The following is an 18212-nucleotide window of genomic DNA, read 5'->3' on the forward strand; positions in this document are numbered from 1 at the left end:
TACGACTGTTTGCCGTTCCTTGTCTTTCGACGCTCAGCCTTGCCTTTATTCCTTGCATGCTTGCTGACATGGTTTGCGCAACTTTGCAAACGGCCTTGACCGTTTTGCCCGCGCCAGTCCAAACCGCCGCTCGCCGGCCAAAGAAACGCAACAGCGCAGCAATCGGCGTTTGTTTTTCACCGAAACACAACAGCGCACGCCCGACTGAGAATAGGCCAAAAACAGCCGTCGATCCATCGCGTCACGGATCAATTGGCATAATCCCGTCGCTCTGGGCTTATTGAGCCTTCTAAGCTTGCGCGCCGGGCTCCTCCTTTGTGCGTTAAGGCGGGCCGGCGGGAGAAAAAAGGCCGCTGCGCGGCTTGGCAATCGTCGAGAGGTTTCCAAAACTGGCTATGACGTCACCCTAGTTATCTTACGCCGATGCGTGACTGTTGGTTAAAGTTAAGAGGAGCGGCGGTCTTGACTCTTGCCCGAGCAAAAAAGCTTGCAGCAAAGAAACGCGCTCGGCCTTTTTCTCGTCTCAAGTGCTCCGCCAATTTTGCCCTTCTCCCGCCACAAAGCCGGGCTTTTGCAATTGAATGGCGCGCCGCGCTCCCTGGTGGTGTATACAGAGAGAGGCGGCTTTCTCCTGGTGTTGCAACGTTGCGCCAGGCGCGTAGTACGGAAACGAAACGGGTCAATACGGTTGAACGAATCCGTGCGTGTAAATGCATTCGGGCCGAAGGAACAGCCTTGTTTTTCACTTCAGCCGAAGTTCCTTCAAAGTCAAAGTTTAACTAAAGCAAAGTGTGCATTTTTGTTCGTACTCTTTGCCGTTTGTAGAATGTTTTGCTTGCTATTTAAGCTCACGACAACACCTATTTTACAAGCCAACCGGTATATGATATTTGACATCCAGATGTACAGTGCCAATTGAACAGTAGTAAACAAAAAGCGGATAACCGCTGACATTATTTTTGCGTCTTTGAGTATTTGGCTGCTGCAAATATCGACACCGGTTTCGAAATGTAAGTAAACAAGTGGCGTCTCGACTTTTCTGAGAGTTGTTTTGACCGATCGCCGGATGAACTACCTTTGGCAAAACCGAAATTCTATCCCGGGCCCCAAACGCACGGCCTGTTGTTTACTATACATCTGGCCTGGGCTCAGCGCGCTAACGGCCGGCGAGCGGTTGTTTGTCTATTCAGGAAGCGGGCTCGCACTTTAGCTGAAGCTTGCGCATGAAAACTGAGCCTGCGCCGCCCGCCCGTTCGCTCGCGCAACGCACACACACCGTCAAGTCGCCTTTTGCACGTTGTATCTAATGGCTCGGCGCTGTGGGCTGCTGCTAACGCTGCTGTTGCTTGCCCGGTCGCATGCTGTTGCGCTGCTGGTGCCGATGCTGTTCTCGTTTGGATCCGTGTCAGCCGATCATGGCGCGCTTCTCCAGCATATGACGGACCAATTGCACTTAAAGTGCTTGATGGATGGTGGAGGCCCCAAAGCGCTGCGCCAGCACCAACTTGAACACTTGCGCCACTTTCACAAACTGCCTCTTTTGTTCTCTTTTTGCCCCGGACGCTTGACTTATAGTGACTGCTAGTTAATGGCTGCTGCTTCCTACTTACAACAACAAAAACACCGTCGTCATCAGTCTCTGTGCTCACGGTCGACTTTTTTTGCATTTATTGTTTATGAAACGTGCGAAAGGAACACATTATCGTCATCAGCTTAGCCACCACAATCGAATCCAAGTCGCCGTACTTGGGAAAGGGGGAATAATATAAGAATAATAGTATTAAAATTATAATAAGGAATAATAAGTAAACGAATAGTAACGAAAAGCAAGCGGGCGAGCCGTACAAAAGCGTAAATAAATAAAAACCGAAAAACACGTACACACGCGCGCGCGGGCACTAACGGCGACGAAATAACAGATAGCGAGAGAGAAAGAGAGAAAAACGAACCCACTTGTGTGGTTTACCTGGGGTTTTGTAAGCTCGCGTGCAGAGGAACGAAAATGCAGTCAAGCAAAAACCGGGACGCCTGACGAGGGACTTTGCATTTGAACGATCCGGCCGTTAACCGGGGTATAAGCACGCGCCCAAACCGCCGAAAGTAAGTTGCCTTTAAAGACCCCCCCCCCCAAAAAAAAAAACAACAACAAAGGTAGGCACGCAGCAGCAGATTTTCAACAATTTTTTTTTCTAGCCCAAACACCAGTATGAGCGCCCCGTTTGGCGCGCGTCAAACTCAGTTACAGTGAATTCGTAACCTGCAGCATGCAGCAGTACTGTACAGCATTTTTTTTAAATAAGGACCCTGCCTGATTTCAAATCGGGGACAACAGCGGGCAGCTGGGCACTAAAGGCAAACGTCACAACGGGTGAACCTGCTTTAACGCGCTTATGCATGTGTTAATAGGACCCAGCGATTGGTGGAACGTGAGCGACGGAGCAAGGAAAGTGCACGACGACACGGTTCCCACGCCACCGCGTCCAGATTTGTGTCGTCGGGCCACCGCACCGGATGTCTTTGCGCAGCACCCAAATCGACTACTTGAAAACGACCAAGGGCCACGGGAGGTCGAAGTATGGTTTATGGCTTCCTGCGCTGAAGCAGCCAAGCCGAGCGCGCGTGTTGAAACGGGGATCTTTGAAGCTGAATAACGCACTTCTCGGGTCGCTGCTACACAACGCCTGAGCAATCCAGTCTCGTTTTTAAAGCGTATGCAAACTTCGCTGTCGATTTATCGCAATAAAACTTTTAATTAAGTCCGACTTTGCTTTCAGTTGTGCGGTTGCCGAGTGATGTAAATACGCAGCACAACTGTGCACGGCGAACTTCCGTTAGCGCTGACAGCAGCGAGCCAATCAACCCGCAACACGCCAACTGCAATGTGCAAATAGACCGATTATTTCGCACAAGTGACCACTTCCCGCGTCTTTAATGGGAAGACAGTTGATGGCGCGTTTAACCTGCACCACGCTGCGTCTATAGACAAGCCATTTAACGATTTTGGTTTTTAAAGATGCCAACGGAATGTGATCACAGGGTAAGGTTACGATTTAATTGCCAGCAAGTTACCGCTTCTTAAGCGACTTAGTGATTTTTCTCGATTCTTAGTCCGTGAAGTATTTACTCGCCTGTCGAGTGCGTGGCAACACAAAACCCTTCAAGGCGCAGGAGTTTTTATGGATTAAAAAGGAGCGGCGACTTTTCGTTTTCTGTTGGGTCCCTCGTTACTACCGTCATGTCGTGATAATAGGATTAGAGCGACGGGCTTTGAGCGGCGACAAAGCCACTGCGTTTCAAATATTTGCACGAGAGTAAATCAAAAACTGGCGCATCTGCTGGCTTAAAAGGCAAATCAGACGAATTTTCTGGCACGGGGAACCCTACAATTTTTTGGCAATGCTGAAACGGCGTATCTTTAATGAAACAGATTTTAGTCGGTTGGTTAAGGCCATTAAACGACCAGTAACGACGGTGTAGATTGCAAACAACGATAGCTGATGCCGAGCTTTAAAGTAGGCTAACTTACCGAACGCGCGCAGCAGGCGCACACGCGGGTAAATATTTAAACAAAAGTGGTTTCAGTTCACTTTCGACCGAACGCTCAGCTCGCGCGTTGGTTTATTTTAACGCTTAAATGTTTTTCATTGATGGCAGCTAACTGGTAAAGCTTACATGTCGGCGCACACGTTTTAACTTGTCACAGTGTCCTGTGTGGCGCACTACTGCCGCACCTAGCACGAGTTTTTTTCGTTTAGAACCGACCGCTTGCGAATACAAGGCTGTTGTCGACCGGCCGATTACAAGGCGGTTGTCGACCGGCCGATCTATCTTAAAGCAGGCCGTCGAAAAAGCGCGAAGACGGTTATGTCTGTGCGCTCACCCACCCATTCGCGCGCGTCAGCGAATCACCACGCGCGCAGATTATTGCCTTCTGCTGACTGCTGCTGAAAAGCGTCAAGAGACCCTGGCGGCCACCGCAAGACTGAACCACTCCTATTACACAAGCACTGAGTTTTCGGGCGCACAAAACACTCCTACATATACCGTATCATCACGTGTAATGAAGTGTGTGGAATTAAAATACGAAAGAGAGAGAGAGAGAGACGAAAACTGCCCGTTGTGTCGTCGCAAAATACAACAGAAAGAAAAAAAATATAACGAAATAAGTTATAATCGAACAAGAACATGCCTGAGTGCAATACAGCCTTGGCGCGCCGATGTCTGCCGCGTGTCGGCTCGTCTACTAGAAGAATAAGTTATGCAAAACAAGGACACCTAGCTCACCATCGGTTTTGTGGCACCTATCCCATTGCCAAAAAAACAATTACGATGACAGCGCCATAATCAATGTTCGACTTAAGCCAGCAGACGAACAGGTCGAATGCCTAAAAGTTAATTCAAAACGGTTGGCTGATGGCCAGTCTCGGTAAATAGTGAAAAGCAGCAGGGACAGGCCGCAGCAGTGCATAAAAGAAATAAGCAACGAAGCAGGCGAATAATAAAACAAAAAAGGTGGCATTATGACACGAAAATACAGAAATGTAAAGCAAGCAGTTCACGACCCTCGCCGCTCGTGAACTTTCGAGAAACAAAAAATAACTTAGGGGAGTATAAAACACAGACAGAAACCAATGTTAATGGTAGGAAATAGAAAACAGTTGCTTGCACCAGAATCACGTTTGACAGAGATCGCGCCTATGTCGATTAAGCACAGCATGGTTTATATTGCAGTCGCTGTAGTTTAAGAATAATTTAACTGTTTCTCCAACTAGGGTAGTTTGGCGACACGAAAATAAGCGAGTAAGTATGTTGCAAGCACTTCGGGTCTGGAAAAAATGTTAGCAAAACAAAAAGGCACTTTATAATGGTTGTAACCTTGACAGGACTAAGCGCGGGTAAATGTATCATACCGGTTAAGTTTCAGGCCGCCGTACAACAAAACACGCTACCATGCTGCGCCATCTACGCGTATAAATACAATTATTTGCTCTTGTATTTGCAAGTGGTCAGGGTATTTTCGAAGTTACACCTTAATCGGATTGCGAAAGGCACCTAAATATGGGCAGGCGCTGTGGCGAGTTGTTAGCAGCGCCGGTACTGCCCTGTGGCGAACCTGACTCAGACTCACGGTCAGAATCGGGCGGCGAGATGGGCCTTTCGAACACGCCATCTTCAGCGGCAGACAAATCCATCAACTGGGTTCCCTGAGTGAATATATCGAACCTCGACAGGGGCGGGGTGCCCTGGCGATTTTCGGTGCTGATACTCTCGTACCCTCCGAAGACGTTGGTGGTTTGCATGTCCAGCGGCGACATCGGTGCCTTCGAGAAGCTGAAGACCGGCCCGGTTCGGACGTTGGTGTTGGGCGACACTGGCGAAAGCATTGGCCGCTCGCTCAGACCATAAAAGCCCGGAGGAGTGCCGATGGGACTGTGGTTGACCTTCGATGGAGTGTAGGCGGGAAAGCTGTTTAGGCGACTGACAGTGCGATGTTGCGACATGAGCTGTAAGTTTGTTGGGCGCTTCTGGGAAGCTTGGTTGTTTATTGCAACAGGCATGGACATCGGCATCGGCTGCGACTGCATTCCAATTCCATTCATCGAATTTTGGCGGGGCATGGCGGCCGGGTCATCGGTGTTGTGAATGAAGTGGCAGCGTGGCCCGTAGGGGCAAATGCCGTCCGTGTGATACGTTCGGCACAGCTCCGTCTTGTATTTGGGGTGTCGCACCATTTGCCTCATTTCGTGCTTGCCATGAGCGAACTGGCATTTGTCACCGTACTTGCAGCGGCCGTTTTCTTCAAAAGGCCGGCACAGCTCGGTCTTATAGCGGCTGGTACTTTGGTTGGGTTGTTGCTGCTGCTGGTCACAGCTAAGGATTGAAGAACCCTCGCTGTAGGCCCGGCTGCGAAAGCGCTCTTCAGCAACCGTTTCTAATATTCCGTTATTGACAAGTGCATTGTTGGAATCGGCGAATGAAGGAATGTTAGTTACGGGCTTTGCGGGCGCCGACACGAAAATAGAAGATGAATGGCGCCTTGCGATCGAACCACCGCCGGCCAACAGTCCACATACGGAGAAGGCGCTGCCAACCAATTCAGCTTTGTCAACGGCGCTGTTGCGCTGAAGTAATGGAAAGTCGTGGAAATTACGTTGAATAGCCTGCAAAACAAAACAGGGTTTGAAACAACAAAGCCAGGCAGCCAACAAACGCTATTGTTACGTTTGTTCCACTTTTCTTTACGCAGTTTAGTGCGACGATGTTAAGCTAGGCTTAATTGCCGCCCTTTGCAACCTTCAGAATCGTTTTTGCAAGTTGTCAGCTTCTAAACTGTACAACACTGAGGTAAGAAGAAGGGTTTAACTGCCAATAAAAATCACGGCCTTACGGATTGGCACGCAAACGGAACAATTTAACTAGCCGTACAGTTTTTTTATTGCTTGGTAATTAACATCCAACTTATTTTTCACGGATTTCAAAACTATACAATGGTGTAGCCTTTATAATACATATTAAGAAACTTTTACCAAGTTGTAGTTCTACAAAACACACATTACTGAACACTTACCGTCAAATCATCATTCAATAGAGTAGAAACCATCGCAGACGACATGATAACCAGATAACAGTGATATTTGGACAGCGCTAAACTTATAAAGCTCCTGAGTAACGAGAAACTGCAACTTGACGAGCAAACAGACGCGTTGCCCAGCTGTGATCAAAAACTTTACGTCGAATCGTTTCAATAGCTTCCGACGCTTACAGTGCGAATGGAGACTGAGCGACTGAGCGGTGTTATATACTCGCAATGGCGTAGTCGCAAGGAAATAGCTGGAGGAAAAAGGCCCGGCGAGCCTAAAATAGAGAGAGAAAGAGCGAGAATGAAAGAGGCTGAGCAAATGAAATACTCGCAGCCGAGCAAATAGAGGGAAAAACAATATCGTTTGGGTTGACATCGTGGATGGAAGTCGCTGATTAAAGCATTGTGTAAAAGCAATGCAACCCGATTCAGGTACGTAAATAGAAAAAAGGTGAACCAATTCACAAGCAGCAACCCACGTGCCATGTACACTGTACAGCCCAATGCGACTAGTTACCAACGAGTATTGCTCATGGTGGGGCAATCATAAAGACGATTATATCTAAAATAAGATTCTACGTCGTTAATTATGATTCGTACTACAGCAGCAAATATTACTACAATAAGATGTAATCACTCGCATTGTTGTTTGTTGTCTGATGTGCGTGTTTTGTGTGAACTTCCAAAGGACGTAATTTATTTCTTTGACACGGTACTCTTCTAACCAAGAAAGAAAGTTTTTTACTTGCCACATGTGCATTTTACACATATTTCGAAGCAAAATCGTCGAAAATTAAAATCCCTATTTTACACTGCCACAAGCGAGTCGTAAAATGACTAAGTGGCGGTTGAAACTTAACGTCAAATGCACATTCCTAGTGCGAAATACGTTTTCATTGCCAAAAGCGAGCAAAGCTATTGGACAGAGCCAGCCGCTCGACCTTTTGTTGAAAAAAAGAAACGCGTCGCTCGACTTCGCACAAAGGCGAACCGCGGTGAAAAAAGATTTCAAGCCTTAGCTAAAATCGCCCGACTTTTCATCGGCCACGGGCGTTGTTATTGTGCACTCGGTACCGCTTAAGCCCGCTGGTGCGTGAAGCGCAAATAACCAGGCTCGGCGAAATTGCCTGGCTGACTTTTGTGGCTTTTACGAAATTGTTGTCTTTCTTTCGAAGGACAAATTGTGATGGTCTTGCTTCACTAGCCGCGTATTGCCCAAGCCGGCTTTGTATTTGACGTGAAGTACAATAAAGGTTTATTACACAAAACCGCAGAAAACGTAAGTCATATGAGTACCTCTTTCCAGGTTGTTTTTTGGTCATTAAAAACGTAAGCTTATTTCGTCCAAATCCTATTGGGGCCTGGCGTTGTTTAATTTCTCGGCACTGTTTCAAAACCTAATTTCCAATACAAACAATCGATGCATTGTCCCCCGCGCCCCAACATGGTTTCCACTAATGCCGCGTAATCCGGCCACTAATCGGACTGGCAAACTGCAATAATCTAAAAAGTCGGGTATTTAATTTCTATTCAACGGCCACTGTGTGTACAAGGGACAAAAGCAAACCTGGTCAGACTAATTAGAGCGCCACATTTCGACACAGGCGAGCACTGTGGTCGGCCCCATAAAACACACCATCGACCTATTGTGGCCCGCAGCAGGTAAACAACTGAAATTCTGTTTTCGGTGAGGTCTGTTGATCGTCAAGTCCACAATGACTAAAGCACCCAGCTGTTTGTTATTGCTGCTGCAAGCTTGACTTTTTCGTCACGTTTATCCCCAAAGTGGGTAAACATTTCGTCAGGGCGCCAAAACTATGCTGGTTCCCCGCATAATATCCCCTGTGAGGACGCACCTTCCGCAGTTCTAGCCAAACAATTCGCGGCGATTAAGTGCGTATGTGATTCGCATACAGCACACCCTTATTATCGTAAACAGGCCAGGGAAACAGGTCGTGAGTGTCGATAACTGAGATAAGTCCCAAGGTGCCACAGCCGCCCTCGCCCGGTTTGGTATCTGGCAGAACGTTGTTCACTGAAAACCTAATTTTCCTGCAATGTAAAATTAGCTCGCCGCAACAGTCAATGCTCCTTCCACGAACCATTCATTATTTGATCGCGCTTTCACGAACTCGACACGAATAGCTCCTGATTTTCAAATCTACAGATGGCCGATGCTCTAGGCTTATAATTTGCGAAAATAACCAGGGCTGTTGGTAACTTGTTTTGCAAACTGGTGTTTATTATTTATGCTAAAAGGTAGTCAAACCCATGAATTCCAATACGCCAAATTCAACTGAACAACACAATCAATTTAATAATTTCTATAACATATTTGTACTTAAGTAATAGCATACACTTACCTCTTACCTCTGTTGGTTGTTTTTCTATGAACCGCAGGTAAAAACCAGCGTGCCAGTAACAATATTGTTTCAATGCTATTTTTTATTTTGAATACATAAAAAAATTACAACATGCGCCAATTTGGAAAGTAAATAGTAATCAAACGAGGCAACTTTTTAAACAGCATCAAAAGTTGTCACTGATCGGACTACTCAAGCAATTATGTTTAGATATTCCTGGAAATAACCACGGGGTGCTGTAAAGGCGATTTGTTGTCTACCAGTTGGAAGGCACCAAAAAAAGCTTAATTTGGCAATCGAACGTAGGCCTTGTGAGAACGGTAACCGGGCCCGTTGTGCGAGAGAGTTGTTTACTATGAGGCGGTGGGCTCAGCTTTGCCTTCCATAAGCGCCCCCAAAGAAGCCGGGGCTTGCCACAATAAACAAAGGCTCCGGCCGCGCAGACAAGTCGCAACAGCACGAGCCCCAGTCTCCTGTTTACAAACACGTCGGATTTCAATGGCTCCGAAAATTCGATAGCGTCCCTACAAAGCGCGAGACACACCGGCGAGCGTGTGAAACTTGCCGAGTCCCAGTCCGGCCCCCCACCCACCACCAATCAAAACGACGCTTCACCTCAGGCATTGCGCTGGTCACGACTAGCGGGCGGCGTCGCTATCTCGTGTTATGGGTCACCCTGTTCATGGCGACTTCGTGGCCGCTGCTGTTGCCGAAAATAGTGAACCGGTTCGTGTCTGATTCATATCGCGGTCAGCAGGTTAAGTGCAAAGTTTTTTGAAGCTCAGCCTGCTTGCCCAGATGCCCAGAGAGGTGGCTAACGCGCGTTAGTGCCGGAATACATTTTGCATATAGAGTAACTCCGACGTAATAGGATAGATACTGCAATGTTGGTATGCAATATTTTTCTCCCTTCGAACGTCAAGGCGGATTTCTTGCCATCAGGTTTGGGTTGGGCGCAGTCAAAACCAACGTCCGCCCAGTTTGCTGCATTTGGCACCAGGGAATGTTTGCCTGACACTGTATGATTGTAAGGCGCTGTTCAGTCGTGTTTGTCACAAGTTCAGCGCAGAATTGTCGGCCACGCCTTTCGGCCGGTCTTTTTTGCATCGGCGAAAAATGCTGCTGCGTTTGAGTTCCAATAGCACCAACCAGAAGAGCACGTAGTGGCAAGCGGCCAGCAGCCTTCCCTTTTCAGTTTCTCTTTCCTATGGCAACCCACGTCTCGCGGCGGCGACGGCGGCGGCGGCGCGCCGTGTATATTTGACTTGTCGAACCAGAGTGGAACCGAGCGTTCGACCAAAGGCGCCCGATGTTCGGGGCCGTGTTGACGACATGTTTTACTCGGCGACGAACAATGCCGCCATTGTTTTCGCCCGCCGTGGGACCCCAGGTTCGCGCAGATCACGTGACCCCGTCGGCGTAAATAAAATCGAGGGCCCGATCCTTGGGACGACACCGATATCGCTGAGATCGCGCCCCGCGCCTGACGTCACCCATTTATGCTGCCGCGCCGACAATGGGCCCCTTTCTGTTTCGAAATTCACCTCGGCTCGCCGGGCTGAGGCCGCTTAAGCTTTAACTAATACGGACGAAAGCCTTGTATCGAAACTCGAAGATTACAGCAATAAATACGCGAGCCATAGACGAGTTCGAAAAATTTGAGTTTAAACAATCGCTTTTATTAGCCGAAAATGTACACTCGGCCTGCAAATAGAACGGCATATACTAATACCAACAGAAACGTGCTTTTATGGCGAAATGCAAATAGAAAAGCTATTATAGCACTGCATATGCAAATCCCGTGCCGGCAGCTAAATGCTATCAGGCTGAATGCTTTTAATTGTCAGCTGTGGTGGGTTGCGCGACTTACCGCAATTGAGAAAGGGCGGGGGACCGCAGATTGCATTGTCCGAGCTATACCTGAGCAATGTGCACGTCACGCGGAGATTTCCGCCGCTGGCTGAAAAGGCAGCCAGCAGGAAGTGGATTTGAACTAGGCCCTGGCGTGCAAGCCTCATATAAGGTGCGTGACGTAGCTGGGCGGAATTTAATACAGGAATTGTTGACTTCGCAATGTGGCGGCTGTCCAACGGCTTGTGCGTCACTCCATCGGCCCTGGTTGGGAGAATTTCGTCGCAGCAAACAGTCGATCGATCCGACAACACTTGAGCGCGAGCTAATTTCGTTCAGCGCATTTCGCCGAGTTGTTTTCTGATGCCAAAAACAAACTCGTTTTTTAAGATAGCAGATTATTTGCAGAACTGTTTACTACCGCTTGAAGCATGAATACCTTTGCGTAATTTGTGTTTGGGACCGCCAATGGCCAAAAGTAGACTTGGACGACTAGAGATTTATTTTATCGCTTTAAAATTAGATTCTAATTAAAATTGAAGCAATTCCGGTTTTACAAATTGAATTAGAATTAGTATTGATCAATTCTTGAAAACCAGAATATAAAGTGGAATTTGACCTAAAACTACATTTATTTTTTTACAAACCATTTCGTTTTAATCTCAATTTATTCCCAAAGAAATGTGAATGGGTAATTCCTGTGCTAAATGCTATACGTTTTAGCATAGCTTATGCTTTGCCGACCATAAAAATCACCTATAAGTCGTTCCGACAGACGAATATTGATTCAAATACTTAGTTTCGACTGAGAGACTAAAAATGCAATTAAAAAATAGTATTTTGAGGTATAACCCAAATTAGATTATAATGATAATTGTGTGCCCCACACAGGCAATTTACAAATTAGATAGAATTAAAATTAGTCCATGTCTGGCCAAAAGAAACAGCACAAATGGCAAGTTAAGGTTTTGAAAATCGCGCCTCAGCAGGATCTAGTTATAAGCAAGGCCCTGGGCGTTTGAAATTCCTAACAACGATTATAACAATATACTAAGTGAGCATCTGCTACCTTGTGCCGTTCAAAGGAAAACGAAAGCGTTTTTGCGTGATACCGCAAGCACTTGGCAACCGATCACAATCCAGCCGCCGTATGGCTAACACAACTACGGGCGGCGTAAATGATTAATTTTAACTTGCAACCTAATAAAAATGCTGCCGCACCATTGATTTTCCGTCGCAAAAATGAAGGTCGTCTCGGGCAGGAAAATGTAAACACAGAACGATTTTCCACCAATTCGAAAATCTCGTGCCTTTTCAAAAAGTGGCGCGTTTGCAAAAGGCGAGGTCGCTGACCTATAAAGTGCTCGACGAAAAGGCTGAAAAAGCAAAATAAACCAACGGGCTATATAGTTCGGCAGATAATGTAATCATACAAAACAGGCATCGCGTTTACTTATCATACAGCGCCGTGGGATTTGGTTATTATACGATTCCCTGCTGACCGTGACTGTCCAACTATCAACTGTGGGACCAACTCTTCTCCTTGGAGATTCGCCGGTGAACTTAACCTATTGCTCTTCATCAGTGCTAAGCACCTGTTCGTTGACATTTCAATTGAGTGGCATTTTGAATGCAGTGGTAGTAAATCAACCTAAACCAGCCTGCACAACATACGACCCGCGGAACCTTTTCTTGCGAACCATGATGTAACGCTTTTCGATTAATCCTTCGATTTTGAAGTGCAAATTTAGTAAACGATATTAACAATAATATACTGGTGTAACGATACTTAAGAAGTGACATTTTCCCCAAACGAGTGATATATGATTCTACTGTATCACATTGTATACACTTTAAAATGGTTGACGTATTAAGATTATCAAATCCCTTCAGGGGTAGCATTTTGAACGTTTTGTAGTAGTTAGCATTTTGAACGTTTTGACTATCTGTTTATTGATTTTTAACAAAATTGTTTATACATCAACGTTAGTATGCAGTCTGCAAAAATAATTAATTTTTCTTGTTACTGCACTTGTTTTATTTTAATTTGTGCAAACTTCACCTTGGCGATAAACAGATTTCCTGCTTAGATTGTTACTACGACGAAGCTTCTTGGCAACTTTACTTCACAACAGAATGACATTTGTTGCCAATTTTGGCCGCGGAATTTTTGTTATGCGTTGCTTGAAGGGTTTGTCGTGCAACGTTAAATGCCGGCAAGCACGAGTTCTGTTTTCGTGACGCCACATCATCAAAACAAACAACAATACGGTGCGGAGAAATTGCCAGCCATCATTAGGTAAAATTTGCCGAGGTCGTTGCAGTCGGCTCGGTCATCTAAGTCGGGATTCTTCGTAAAATGACGTCATTCAAAATTCCGTCTTTACTCTGCTTTGGGTACAAAGGGTAGAAATATTAGCTAAATATCCAATTGGTGTTGACGCCTTTTTACACCTTTTATTTCATACCTAAAGTGAAATAAAAAAATAAGTTGATAAAAGACTATTCTTAGACTTTTTTCAAAGTTTGTCCTTTAAAAACCAATCTCGATACGTATACAGTTATTCATTCGATCACCAAAACTTGCTAAAGCAAATTGCTTCATGGTTTTGATTTTAACCGCTTCTTTCTGTGATGTATAGAGATTATTGGCTGTATACGTGACACGAATATTACATAAGAAACATACAACGATAGAATAAGCTGTAATGTGTTTGCAGTGGTTGTTGTTTTGCTTTCTACAGGGCTTGTGTTTTTCTAATCGTCTTCTTTTTGAGATTAGCGCATATTACAACCTTCCGACCAACGCGCTTATTTGCAGTGATGATGTCACCGGAAAAAGCAAAAAACGTAAACAGGGCCTTGATTTGCGATGTGTTGTTTACCGGGATTTTGGCATTGACGCACCGATATCACGTGACACCACGGGGTATGAATGGGTTATTATGTATCCATTTCGTCATCGCGACAACGTCTGTCTGACCGAGTTGGTTTTACTGGTTGCGCCGCTCGTATTATCTTGCTTTCCGCAAGCACTCACCCCAATGAGGTGTTTACGTGCGAGGAACGGTAGCAACAATACCTAACGCTGCTAAGATCACGACTCCAGAATAAAGCGAACTGCGTACGACGCGATAGATTTGCCTTGGACTGTGACCGAGAACAAATTACCGTCGGATAAGCAAAAACCACACAGCTGGTCGATTTTTACAATATCGCTTGAGGCCTCCGGTGCTTAATTAAACCTGATGTAATCAGCGCGCGATACAATCGCCGAGCAAGGCCAACACAGACGGCCGTACTTATTTACTCCGTATTCAAGATTTTGCATTAATTCACGGCACTCTATCACTAATACCATGGCGCCATTTTCAACGATGTGCCGTTGTGTTTTTCAACACTATACTAATAAACGATTTAACTCAAGCCCATGTGATCCCCAAAATTAAGAAATGACTGTTAACGCGAATCTTACTCGAGTGTCTGTATTATTTTACAGTGCTTTTACAGGAATAGTGAGCTTTATGTTGCTCTAACAGTATTTTCCAAGGGTAATCTTTTGTATGTATTTACAATTAAGTTGAATTATTGAAAACACATATACCGTATATCTACATTAACGTAAATGGTTTACGTCAGGGCTTTACAAACTGGGGATCGCGACACTGGAAGGGGTCGCTAGTAGGACTTTATTAATCTCACACACATCACACAAATGAAAGACACACACAAACATATGTGTTTAATAACATCTTTGATCTAGCCCCTCGGAAGTACATCTACATCACACAAACGTACCCTTTCAAACTTCCTATTAGTAAATGTCATAAGTAAAGCAGAACAAATCCCTACTACCTACCTGCTGTACATTGCTTAAACGAATGCAGATGCAATAATGTGTTCTGTTTGTTACTTTTAAACCTGAAGGTTTGCCGAAAGTTTTAATTAAGTTTGGGTCGCAGACCAAGTTAACGCCGTTAAAAAAAGCTTAAAAGCCCTGGTTTAGGTCATGTTTCTCGCGATGCGGGGGAGGAAATGCGGTTTAGAGTTGTTATTGCATTTCACTCGCTACTTCCAGAGTGCGCTACCGTGTCCGCCGTCACGCAACTGTCGAAGGCTGTTTATGGCGTTTCGATCGCGGCCCACGATACCGAAAAGCAATACAAAAACAGGAAGGCGAACTTTTATTAGGTGCCGAGTGCGGAGCGTAAAGAACATCGCCCAAGTAGATAATTAGACACTAGCAGCACGCGACCGCCTACGATCCGCAGCTCTGTAATCCCTGGCGGAGCCTGTGTTTTGGACGATTGCTGGGCGGCAGCGAACACGGCCCGGCTCCATCGCCACTGTGCACCCATACCTTAATTCGCGCTCTCAACCACATGTTATTGGCGCTTGATTGCCGATCTTCTTTTCATTTTCGCCAGCGATTAGCATAGCTCGGCGCCGCGCTTCGCGACCCGCTGACCGTGTGTGAGTGGGAGGATTACACGTTCAGTCGGTCGCGTGTTCCCTTAACACTTTGTTGCCCCGCTTTGAATTTGTAACCTTCCCCAGTTTCTGGCTCGCGTGTTGTTTTGGACGGATGACGAAATTGCGCGCTTCTTGCGTTCCAGGGATTAGCAATTAGCGAATTAGCGCTGATGGAAGCGGCTGGCGAAATCCTACGCCTTCATCCGCCGCCAAGTCCCTGAAAACCAATCCGCACACCCCTTTCTAACCGCGCTGCAACATCCCTGCAACGTAAACAACGCCTTCGCGCGCCAGTTTCGAATTTCCACTTGGTGGTATCGCATTCCGTCGCCGAAAGGAAAGTTTTCTTTGTTTTCGAGCCGAAAAAAATTCGACCGCATTTTCTACGGCGTTTCGTCGTAAACGCGCGCGATAATGGCATTCGCCGAAATGCGCAAAACAGCTCGAGTCGTACACGCCGCTCGTAAAGCAGTGAGTCAAATAGGCTGTGCGAGTTTACCGACCAAACACTGCGTTTCACATTGACCCGCCGTTCTTCGGTTTGTCATTAAATGCTGTCGACCGAAGCCCTCGCAGAACCGCCTCGTTTTCGTTTTCCACCACAAAGGAATCCCTTGTCCGCGCGTAACTGCCTGTTTTGCCAACGAGCGCTGTACGAACCGCGAGCGAGCGGGTTTGTGTGTTCGTAGCGCAACAGCATCGCTCCCTTCCCTTTCGCTCGCGATATCTGCTGCGATGAAATGTAAATGTACAAGTTACACATTCGGCCTTTCCTCCTATACTGTTTGTCCCGTTTTTCCAGCTAAAAAGGGAGTATCCGTGTCTTGCGCTGGGTGCCGGCAACTTGTTTTCCGGGAATACGATAATCATGATTTGGACATGGCGTTGCGCTGTATGCTCAACAACACGGTTATGTATTGATGTCTTCACCAGAACAATATAATTCATGGCGGAATTTTTCCATGGTGATTTAGGCATATAAATTACAAGAACGTATCGATCCGGTTGAAAATATAATTTTGTTTAAATCGTTGTTGTTAAAAGTGGTGTTATGTTGAACACGTCGTGCCAATAATATTTAAAGCATCGGTCAAAACGTTTAAATTTGGCCAACTGCTTTAACGACAAGTTAAGTTTATAACTGATTTTTGCGGTGCTTTCGTCATCGTGATCAAACATTGGGGCGCCCGCCAGCAATCAGTGGGATGATTCATGATTTCTTGACCCTGCTAGCGCGTCAAAAATACTAGCGGCCGGGTAAGATTAATGAGCGAATAAATGACGCCCGTGTTGCGCAACCTATCACGATTACTAAGCGATGACTATACACGTCAGCGGGCATTGGACAAAGCATTGTTTTCGAAACTTTCGAGACCACTTTACGTTGTGTCGAAGGGGGTCAGTTAAAAATATGTCGTTTTAACCAGCATCCGCCTTGTCCTATATATCCGTTTACGAGCCCTGAGCAGGAAGGCATGTGCTATAGAGAAACTAGATCCTTCCGTTTCCACAAGGCGCTGCAGTTATTGACCAGCGGCTGTCACAAAAAGCACTGGGCTTTTCTATGCATTTCCGTTCGACTTCCCAGTCGCGAACAGTGTCCGATTAACTACTGTGTCAAGATTACTTCCACATCCGATACTGCTGTTTACTGGTCCAATTGCGGTCTAGACACCTAAGTTCCTCCATTGAACTTTCGGTGTACGTCCCAATTCCTTTTCCGTGATTTCCTAAACGCGGAATGACTTGTGTGCCAAACAAATTTAATTTCGACTTGGAAAGTCCGCCTGAAATTGCCACGGATTTACGGCTGTAGTGGCGTTCACCGAAACGTTAATTAAGTTTGTGCGAAAGGCCCTAATTACACACGTAGGACCGCTTAATAATGAAACGCGCCGTTGGGATTTACCGAAAGCTTTAGGCTAAATATTAAAAATGCACAGTTTTCTGGTAATGTGAGAGGACTGTGCAGTGGTTGCATTACCTTAAATTGCACCACGTTTGTTGAGGCAGCAATTTTTAGCGTTGCGAAGAAGCAACTCTGTGAGTACAATTGACATAAATCTCCTATAATGGGAGCGCGACCACGTCAACAAACGCGACCTGCTTTGCCAACGAGCCCCTCAATCCATGAGCTCCCAGCGGATAAGTTTGTCATTGTGACGTCAAGTTGCCTATCGTAAACTCCGTTACGTCACCGACTCGCATAAAGGGGCACAAACGGCAATTCGGCACGGCGGTGTTTGGATAGCGGCCAGCATTTGTGCGCTTTTGACCGGCCCTCAAGATGTTCGGGCGCAAAAGAGTGCTTGCTGCCGCGTCGGCGGTAATAGACTTTTCCCGTTTTGTTTTGATAGGTGCCCGTATCGACGCCGATATGATAACGGACTTCTCTTTAGCGCGACTCGCCTTGGTTTACTTGTTTTGTGTTGGCTCGCTCGAGCGCGCGTCCCACATTTCAACACTATTGAATGACAGTGATCGTCTTATCTTGGCCGCGATTTTGGGCTTTGTGACAGCGCCGCGCTTATATCCTTTGACAGGTTAGCGCTGGAGGCTAGACCCATTGGCGAAGTCTCTAGTCGCGATGGATGACCCTCAGTGCAATTTTGCCATGACAAATGATTTGTTTTCTTGGTATTTCAAGCCTGCCTTTTATAGCGGATTTTCTGAGTTTTTTATTACTATAGATGTTTATAACAGCGAACACTAATACTTACTAATGTCGTTGGACAACATCATTAATGCTTACTATTCGTTAACATATAAATAACTTTTTTTGAGGGCTCAGATACCTCAGGGCATATAAATAACTTTTGGGGAAAAATAACGGAATTTTTTTGTAATCTGTTTAGTGATTTGTTGGAAGTTTACTGTACACATCCTGAGAATGTTCTACTGAACCCTGGGGTCCGTTCACAAGTTAGTTTTTTTTTCAATAACTA

General features: G+C 46.0%; 1 protein-coding gene across 1 annotated transcript; it reads right to left on the minus strand.

The window, feature by feature from the left end:
- Positions 1-4041: 4041 nt before the first annotated feature.
- Positions 4042-6781, minus strand: LOC146167881 (mRNA decay activator protein ZFP36L2-A-like). Its single transcript, XM_083389133.1, has 2 exons — positions 6569-6781; positions 4042-6161 (listed from the first exon to the last, which is right to left on the minus strand). The coding sequence occupies exons 1-2, from the start codon at positions 6611-6613 to the stop codon at positions 5031-5033; spliced, it is 1176 nt and encodes a 391-aa protein (XP_083245259.1). The 5' UTR covers positions 6614-6781; the 3' UTR covers positions 4042-5030.
- Positions 6782-18212: the final 11431 nt, after the last annotated feature.

The sequence above is a fragment of the Ascidiella aspersa genome, chromosome 1 (genome assembly GCF_963924565.1).
Source record: "Ascidiella aspersa chromosome 1, kaAscAspe10.2, whole genome shotgun sequence".
In the NCBI taxonomy this organism is placed as follows: Eukaryota; Metazoa; Chordata; class Ascidiacea; order Phlebobranchia; family Ascidiidae; genus Ascidiella; species Ascidiella aspersa.

What these genes read in the sequence shown, in the direction of transcription:
- LOC146167881 (XM_083389133.1), bottom strand. Translation starts at nt 6,613, where the DNA reads ATGTCGTCTGCGATGGTTTCTACTCTATTGAATGATGATTTGACG. An exon ending in TATTGAATGATGATTTGACG is followed by an intron (nt 6,162 to 6,568) that starts GTAAGTGTTCAG and finishes TTTGTTTTGCAG; the next exon opens with GCTATTCAACGTAATTTCCA.